Source organism: Montipora capricornis, chromosome 14, assembly GCF_036669925.1.
Source record: "Montipora capricornis isolate CH-2021 chromosome 14, ASM3666992v2, whole genome shotgun sequence".
NCBI lineage: Eukaryota > Metazoa > Cnidaria > Anthozoa > Scleractinia > Acroporidae > Montipora > Montipora capricornis.
Window position 1 is genome coordinate 34538286 of NC_090896.1, and position 10000 is coordinate 34548285.

At 40.1% G+C, this 10000-nt stretch overlaps 1 protein-coding gene across 1 annotated transcript in view; it reads right to left on the minus strand.

Annotated features, from left to right (window-relative positions):
* Window positions 1–8095, minus strand: part of LOC138033711 (muscle, skeletal receptor tyrosine protein kinase-like) — a 23607-nt gene extending 15512 nt beyond the window's left edge. The window contains exons 1-3 of the mRNA XM_068881508.1: window positions 7929–8095; window positions 5231–5468; window positions 1047–1498 (exon numbers count right to left, since the gene is read on the minus strand). Coding sequence (XP_068737609.1) covers window positions 1047–1498; window positions 5231–5468; window positions 7929–7986 — 748 coding nt within the window. The 5' untranslated portion in view covers window positions 7987–8095. The remainder of the gene's footprint in view (window positions 1–1046; window positions 1499–5230; window positions 5469–7928) is intronic.
* Window positions 8096–10000: the final 1905 nt, after the last annotated feature.

Sequence of the window (10000 nt, forward strand, 5' to 3'; positions counted from 1 at the left end):
AAGAATATTGCAAAGATATTTTTAAAAAAGTAAATAAATAAGTAAATAACTTTATTGAACTCATAAGAACAACAGGCAAATCTGAAGAGATCGCTGACATGAACCGGATATCAGCTCAATGACAAATATGAATCATGAAATTCTGGTTGAAATCTTGATAAATTGGCATTAAAATCTGCAAAAGATCGTAAAGCAGAAAGTAGAAAGCTGATTGAAACTCAAGAGCTTATTTAGGACAGCAAAAAAGATAACGTAACTTATTATATACTCAACAAAATATCTAGTTTCTGACTGGCCAATGGCGAAAGCATAAATAGATTATAGAGTGCAATCCAGGTTATAGAGTGCAATACGGAAGTTTGAACACCAAAGTGAACAAAAATGGCTGACAGTCGGTTTGCTTTGTCAAACCAAAACATCGTTGAGCAACTTAAAGAAAATGCGAAAAACAAAAACACGCTGAAAGCTACACAGACCTGGTTGAATGTCTGGAAAACATGGGCGACTGAAAGAAAACTACATGTAAACCCAAAACTGGAAGAATACGAGCACGAACAAAGTAGCGCGTTTGAGTAATTTTGTTGAGAATATAATATATAAAAAATCATATGAACCTGCTCGTGCATTTCGTGATTTATGGTCACTCGTGATGTTTTGAAAGTTCTCAAATTGCACTCGCCTGCGCCTCGTGGCTCGTGCATTTTTGAAAACTTTCAAAACATCACTCGTGCCCATGAATCACGAAATGCACTCGCGTTCATACGATTTCCTATACTTAGTGCTTTCACTCACGTGATCAGTAACCTTGGTTTTGCACCGAAACAAAATAAACGTTAGCATGATAATATAGCTCAATTCCCGGAGGATTAGTTGTGTAAATCAACATGGCAGCCGTGACATCAAGTGAAAACATTATATAAATGAGACAAGTGATTGTGCAAACCACAGACTGGAACATGCAGGTGATCCTAGAGAAAAGTTGCATTGAGAAGTCTGGTTCGCAGCAGGTACAATACTGAAAGGCGGACCAAAACTCGTAAGCTTACCAAACAGTCCCCAGTGAATGCATGTCTCATTCATAGCAGTGTACTGATAAGTAAACGACAGTTTTGCGCAGTCTGGGACTCCAATGTGAGCAAACTCCAATCCTAACTGCTTTAGAACATATTTTGCTGCACCGAGCATCTCCCGCATTGCATGGTTGCAATCAGCGAACAACGCTTCACAATCCTCGCGGCAGTAATTGTAGGGTTCATTTTTGTCGTTACAAGGCGGTAAGACGTACAGGCAGAGTAACACTTTCAATAGACGCTTGCATCTCTTTTGGTCTTCGTCTATTCTGTCGATGGCCTTCATAAATTCAGCAATCACTTTTTCCGTTCCATTCAATCCGAAACTGTCGTCGATAAACCGCGGCGATGAAGTATATTCCAGCATTGTGACATTGAGCCATGGACGACAAACCTGACCGTTGTACATCTGACAAGTGCCGGAGGAACTAAATACAAATCAATCAAATTCCAAACTTGTAAAAAAATAGCATGTGTCTCTACAGTGAGACCAAGGGAAATAATGCAGAGCAGTAGTAAAGTATAGAGTAGTTTACAGTAAGGACAACTCAAAAATCAGAGTCCATGGCAGGCAGGATCAAGAGTGAATTATCAATTTGCGGTCTTGAAGCTGCACAGTCACCAATGAAATTATTTTTACATACACTTAAGGCGTGGGAGGCGCGGTGGCCTTATGGTTAGTGCGCTCGACTCCAGATCGAGTGGTCCGGGCTCGGGTTCTGGGACCAGGGACATTGTGTTGTGTTCTTGGGCCAGACACTTTACTCTCACGGTGACTCTTTCCACCCAGGGGCCGGTTCCTGAAAGGTGTAATTACTCTATTCCATGGATAAATGTGCTGGAATAAGGCACATTTATCCCTGGAATAGAGTTATTACACCTTTCAGGAACCGGCCCCAGGTGTATAAATGGGTACCGGCGAATCTAATGCTGGGGGTAACCCTGCGATGGACTGGCATCCCATCCAGGGGGGATTAGAAATACTACTAGCAGACTTTACCTTTGCCTGAATTTCCTAGATATCAAAGTTTCTATTAGAGGAAACGTGCTATGTACTAGTGTGCACTACAAACCTACTGATTCACAAAGTTATTTGTTGTATTCATCGTCACATCCATCACATGTCAAGAACTCCATTCCTTATTCTCAGTTTCTTAGACTTCGACGTCTAAGTAGTGATGACTCCGATTTTTCCAGCAAATCAGAGGAGATGTGCCAGTTCTTCGAAAAACGTGGCTATCCTGTCTCTGTGGTCAAAGCGGGCCATCATCGCGCCCAACAATTTGATCGACAGTCGTCACTACAAACGTCACAGAAAGATAAGAATGACAGAATTCCATTCACCCTCACTTTCCATCCTCATAATCACGCAGTCAAAAGCATCATTCTTAGTAATTTTAAATTACTCCAAAATGATCCCGAGACTGGTAGAATCTTTTCGCAACCTCCACTTATTTCATTCAAACGCGACCAAAACGGAGGCAACTTTTTAGTTAGAAGCGCGCTCAAAACCAACGAGCAACCCGGCACTTTCAAATGCGCGCGCTCACGATGCAAAACTTGTCTTTTCATTGTTAACACTAGCAAGATATCGGGACCTAAGCGATCTGTTAAGATCACCGATCGTTTCACATGTACCTCCGCAAATGTCATTTATTGCATAACCTGTACGTTATGCAGTAAATTATGCATTGGTGAGACAGGTAGACGACTAGGTGACCGATTCCGCGAACACCTTCGCGATGTTGAGAAGAATGACAAGGATGCGGCATCTAAGCCAGTCACTCGCCATTTTAATGTGCCTAACCACTCCAAAAAACACATGGCTATCTGCGGCCTTTCCCTACATCTAGGTACGACGGAAAGCCTCAAGAATCTGGAACAAAAATTCATCTTTCAAATCGGCACCCTTAATCCTCACGGTATTAACGAACGCTTTTCATTTAACTAACTAATTCCTATTTTTCACGCTGCCATGTTACCACCAATAGCGTAGCTCCTACTCTATTATAAAAACTACACGTAACCCATAATCCCTCGATTCGCTCTGACGAAGGGCTAACGCTCGAAACGTCAGCTTTTAGAATCTCTGTACGGTGGCCAATTTACATTATCAACTCCGTTGATAAACCAAATTTTTGTTTACCTTTGCCTACCTACTCTGGGTGCCAAAGGTTTTTTCAAACTTAGAGCAAAGGAATAGCGAGTCGCGAAGCGGCGAGAAAAACCTCTGGTATAGGCGGTTGAGAACCTCACTTCCATGCCCCGTTTGATTGACATCGAAAAAAGTCAGTAAATTGATACGTGACATAACCTACCAATCAGCATCTTTGGTTCCCACGGTACACGATGTCAAATTAAAAAAATCAATGTTCCATATAAAACTTTGAATGTCGAATATCAAAATAAAACTCAAATTTGGCGGACATAAACAAAAAACAAAAAATTGTAGAACCCAAAGAACTTTTTCTGCCTTCAAAGCCTGGATTTCCGGAACTTTGCAGCGTTTCGATTATGGCCATAGTGGGCAAGTAAAATCTGGTTGACAGCAATTGAAAATCTGTTTGAACTACTTTCTGTTGCTAAACCAATCAGAGCACTCGTTAGAACTGACAAGTTCCTGGAACCAATCGAATTGCTAGAGTCAAAATCTGACTCTGGGAATATGAAACAGCATTCCATTGGACCGGCCTTCTCAAAAAACTCAACGGCCTGTACCAGATGTTTTTCCTCGCCTATTCCGTCGCGCTGAGAGAAAAAAACCTCTGGCAGCCAGGGTATCACCTACCTACCTTTAGGCGCCAATTTAACCCATCATGTCACGCGTGACTGCCTCTGCCGTGTTTTTTCATGGACATGACAACTAATTTTCGCGGGAACGGGTATTCTAAAAATAGACTCATTTGTGACTGCGCTGGGGAGCCCACCAAGAAGCCATAAGAACACTCTTATCTAATTCACTCGTGGCAGGATTCGACCCTACGATCTCCGTAATAATAGTCGAATGATCTACCCATTGAGCTACTAAAACTCATAGGAAGTAGTTCTTGAATGGATAATGTGTTCCTCGGGTCTGGAGCTCTACAAAGTCATACGCCTAAAATTTGTACGCGAAGGAGAAATCGAGCATGCGCAGGATGCGTTCCCGGAAGAAAAAAGCAGTTATTCTTTTAATAACATGGGTGACAAATTAATCCTTAATTTTGGCGTGAAATTTCAGCGTAAATTTATAATTACAATGTTGCCATGGCAACATTTTCTACAGTGCCAAAATGGCGTCAGGTTTGAAAAAAAACCCCGCCTCTTATGAACGTAATTTGCCACCCATGATATTAATAGCTAATCAAATGGTATATTTGTGAAATTAGGGAATAATTTCACGCGCGTTTTGTCCAAAATCCTTTAGGCGAGGGGAAAATGTTTGATTTTAGACAAAACGCAAGTAAAATCATTTCACTCGTCACCATTGGATTACCCATACATAGTTTTGCAGCACTCGATTGGAAACCGTTATTTCTGAAAACGTGTGAGGTTAATATTAAAGCTTAAAGTGCCCCTTTGATTAAAAAAATCACTTCCTTTGCTTCTTCAGATTTTGAAAATGTGTTTGTTTAACACCTGTCTGGCAAAATTTATATCTTTGTTTACTATCCAAAGGCCATTTACTTTGAGTGTAAGTTTTGGACTTCATGGTCCGTCATTACTCACGTTCAAAACTGACCGATCGGACTCTTCAGAGGGTTGGATCCAGGAAAAAGTGACGTCAAAGGCTCACGACGATATATGCAAAACACGAATTTAAAAATCTGAAAATCCCAAACTCCCGTGCTGCATATTAATTCTGCCGCTTACACACGCATTGCATTCTTAAATCAGTGAGCCTTTGACGTTATTTTCTCCTCGATCCAGTTCTCTCAAGATCTTAAAGTTAGTAATGGCGGACCATTAAATAGGAAAATTCGAGTTAAAATAAACAGGTGTCTTTTTTAAATCAAGGCCTAAAACTTTGGTCGCTTTATTAATAGTGTTTAGTTGACATAGTTTTGAAATCGAAAGAAAAATAAGAATTGATATTTTGGTCACAGGGGCACTTTAATCTCAAGAGCTCAAAACAATAGCTGAGAACAGTTTAAACGGCGATCATAATAGTTGTGACTTACTGCGGTGTGGTGCTCGTGAGAGATGAAGTTGTGGTCCTTGCTTCATTTGTTGTTATGGCAACACCGGTTGGTTTGGTTGCATTGCTATTTGTCTGATTAATCGTCTGATTGACGATTCCATAGCAACGCGTCAAGTTCCAACAGCATCCCCTTCCGAGACACTGGGTACGAGTTGCGTTGTATGGACCACAGGACACCAAGTACTTATCTGAAGTTTCAGAACAATTTGTTGGTGATCCTGCGGACAAAGAAATACAACTGTTAAAAATCGCCCGGGATTTTACAGGATAATTTTTTTTTGTCGTTGGTAAAGACGTCTTTCCTTTGAAAAGAAGACCATTGAAACCAGGGACTATATTCCTCGTAGTAAGTGTTGTTTAGTTCGCCTTTCTCAAAAGTCCTGACAACAAAATTATCTCTGAATGAAATGAATGTATATATATTTGAAGTTTTCAAGGAGTAAATGGATCCTCGCACTTAACTCCAAAGGGATTCGCACCCACGACCTCTAAGACGCCAATGCATTGCTTTAACAAGTGCGGAGCTATGAAGCCACACAGGATAAGAGACTACAATTGCTCAAATTGTCCAGTTAATTAGTTATTAGAGAGCTTACGAAACGACGATGCCGACGGCAACGACGACGCTACAAAACAATAGGTTTATTGAGCAAAAACAATGGCTCTGCATTCTCTGCACGTGCGTTTTACATTTTGGTACATTTCTTTGCCGTCATCTCCTAAATGACGACGTGAAATGACCAAATTCAAGGTTCTGTGGAGGACGTTAGCACAAGACGATGAATTTTCAGTTCTCTCTCTACGCTTCCAACCCACTCATACAAGTTTAATTCTTCGATAGTTACTATACATTTTTAACGCGAAACGACATGAAATAGTTTCGTATTGATACGAATAACGCGAACTCGTATTTTTAAATAAAGTCCTCGTAGCCGACGTCGTCCTCGTTTCGTAAGCGCCCTAATGTCATGTCAGTCAGGGCGATTCCAAATGATATTCGATTACTTCCGATTTCATTCATTATTGCCAACTAGTTTAACTAAATGGTAGAAATGCTGCCGAGGGAAAGGGAGATGTTCAAGTATGCTTGCTGTAATTTGACGACAGTTCGTGCGTGGAATTGAAGGGAGATCTTAAAAATAGGTCTAGGTCTTGAGCAGACGGTACAACTTGAACGTGAACCCCCTAAACTGAACCCCTATCTGAACCAAACTTTTGAAAACATTATACTGAGAACATAACCTAGCTGGGAGTTAGTTAGGGACGCATTTTAACATCAACAATGTGTCACAACTCAGTTAGCAGTCGAATGTAGTATTAAGCCGGAATGTTTTCATGCTCAATTCCCAAAAAAGATAGAACGGTCAGCTTCAGCCGCAGAATTAGACGTGTACAAGACAGCTCTACGCCGGTGATTTGCACGTGGATAATTTCTGGCAAAAAGACATTCCAATATTTTTAGTGCTGCTGCACTGAGTGAATAAAGCTAAAACCATCTCAAGAAGTACATGCTCGTATCCTTAAACTATTGTTTTTTTTCTTTTCTCGAGTGCGGTCCAGAGGGGGTCCATCTTATTGAGCCTGAACCGGCGTTCTTATCATAACAATAGATTCTTACAAAAAAGTGTATAGCGTTTGTCATCTTCAAATCGCTGTCAGTGACCATCATATCTTCATCTATCTTATTTATCCTTGACTCAGCGTAACTAAAATAGAGGTCGCTAACTTTGCGATGCCCTGGGATAACACAGCGAATTTGAAATCGGGAAACAAAAGTAGTTGTTTTTTTTTTTAATTAGAACTTGTTTCACGTCATACCTCCGTTAAGGTTTTTGTCATAGAAAGACCAAATTGCAATCAAAACTTCATCAAAGTACACCAGGTTCTTTGAATGGAAAGACGAAGGTGGAGCGTTGAAAGAAAACATGAAATGCATTAGCCCTTGACACCAAGAAACTTAAAAACACAAGTTAGCATGTTGGAAAAACACAGTAGGTGACGAATGTTTTCTGTCGAGTTTTAGTGTCATGTCTTAACGCATCTTGACAAATCCCAAAGTTCTCTTATTCTGTTCTTGAGCAAAAGTACTGCAATAACATTTGGGAGAAAAACAATAACGCACAAAAATCGAAATGCCCCTAAATAAAGAAATATTTACTGAAATAAAATAAGCTGTTCTGAAGATATATAAATGGTGAAATTAAGTATAGTTAACAAAAATTGAGGCTGATTCAATGAAAGCGAATCGTTCACGGATTGTTCTATAATCCAGTATCGGCTCTTATATCTAAACACGTTTTCACGCAAAGACATAGTTAGGTCAACCAGAGAGGACTTTCTATGCAGTAGCAATGGAATGATCAAACTGGGAGCGAGATGGCTTTTTCCGTTCAGAAACTTGTCACATGCAGCACACGAGAATCGCCATCTTGAGTGTTTTAAGTGAGAGATCTTTAAAGGGCCGCGTGACTTGGCAAACCGTGATGAACCACTGCACCCCACGAGAACTCTTTCTTTCATTTTGCTTAAAATCTTTGAAGCCGAAAAGACTCGTCGAATTCAGTTCCCTCAAAGAATTCCAAAAATGATCACATTATTCAGTAACATGGAACAACTTTGAAATTTGACACAGAAAGTTTAAAGTTTACCAACAAGGATTTATTACGAAATTCACTTACCTGAAGAACAACCGCCCACATAGCCCAGCAAAGCCACGATTATGAGTTTCAGCTCCATTGCATCGCGGAGAATGTCGCTTAGCAGTCTTGAAATATTCAATCAAACAATGCAGAGGCGAAAAGGATATAAACTGGAAACTCAAGCGGTTTCTTGACGAAATTGTTAATCATTAATGTTCTAACACCTTCACAGCACAGTGGACTGTTGACAGATATAGCTGTTGTCTGTCTGTCATTGAAAAATCTTACGAAACGTTGACATAAAGAGTTAAGCGTTGCAGGTTCGCTAAAACAGGAAAGCAGGAAAAAAGAGAAATGGGTCGGCTTGTCTCGCTTCATGATGTGATTCCATCACACTTTGGAAGATATAGAGCCAAGGTGAAATTGTAATCATGAACGCACGATGATAATCCAGCTGAGAACGACTCTACTCTCTATTCTCAATCGGGGTCTCTCTTGAATGAACCTTTCATGGAGACGATTTAGTAATTAATTTGCAGTTGCCTTCGATACACATAAATTAAGCCGTGCTCTAACCGTTCGAAGTGTACAACCAGTCATTATTGCAAGGCATTGTTCCTGACATTTAGGTGGAGATATGCCATATTATGGATGTTACAACTTTTCGACCAATGTCAATTTTCACCCAAATTTTTGAAAAGCTCGTGTATAAGCCATTAATTAGTCACATAGATGAAAGTATCAAATGCGAAAGCTTGCCGTTTGGCTCTAAGTCAAAAGAGGGACACTATCTGGAAATCAGATCTATCTCAAAACTTGAAACGAAATCATTTTTTCCGTGCCACTGTAGAGTCTGTCCTGATGTATGGTGCTACAACGTGGACTTTTACTAAGACCATTCAGCGTAAACTTGATGGTACCTATACTCGCATGATGAGAGCTATCCCGGTTAATATTTCATGGAGATAGCACCTCAATAAATGACAGTTTTATGGATCAATCCCAGACATTTCAACAATACTACGTGACCGAAGAATGCGATTTGCCGGACATTACTAGCGAGCCAAAAAAGAACTGGCTTGCGACCTTTTACTTTAGTCCCGTCGCCATGGCCACACTCGCGTCGGACGTCCAGTCATCACCTATATCGACCAATTAAATAGAGACAATGGATGCCTCCCCGAAGACCTCCCAATCCCGATGCTGGATCATAATGCTGGGGTACCCAACGTCAATTTTCGGAAAATATCTGTTCGGAAGACGATTTGAGATCTAGAATTTTCGGAACATTTGTTGTAAAATGTCTTGCTCGCCTGCCTCTCCTAGAATTTTCGGGACCTTTTTTCTGGCTGAAATTTTCGAAAGGTAAGTTTTGATCCCTATAATTTTCGGATCACTAGACTTTCAGCTAGGAAATCCGAACAGATGAAAAAAATTTTAGGGGAGAAAATATATGCCTATATCTACCGTTTAAATACTAAAATACGTTTAACAATGCTATGTTTAAGTGGTTTTGAACTATATTCTCGTTGGGTGCCCCTGATAATGGATGGCGTGGTAGAATTCATGTCCGAGATCGCTCGACCAGATGATCAAATGCTTTCTGAAATACAATTGGGAAGATCGACAGAACAAGCAATAGCGGAAATCACAGATAACTTGAAAAATGCAATTGACAATAATCTCTTTAATACCTGTGGTGTCTTTTTGGAATTCGTCAAAGCATTTGACAAGGTAAATCCTATAATTTTATTCGACAAATAGCCGGAAGTGTGGCATTAGGGGAATACCTCTTCAAAATAAATATTGGCAAACGAATGATGGCAATCGATTTATGGCAGCAGTTTCCCGTTGAGCGAAGATTAACACAACACACATTTAAATATTCTTTTAAAATTCAAGCAATATTTGTTATGGAAATAAATGCAATAGTATAAATTTCTAACTATACATATTCATGAATATTTAACAGTTATTCCATGAGCGCGGATTCGATATGAGATGGTAAATAGCCAGCGAGCCGCGTGGCGCCAAGTTGGCTATAACCAGTGTCATAATCAACAAGAGCGAATGGAATGATTGTTTTATTAAATTTCATTAAATTCTAAACC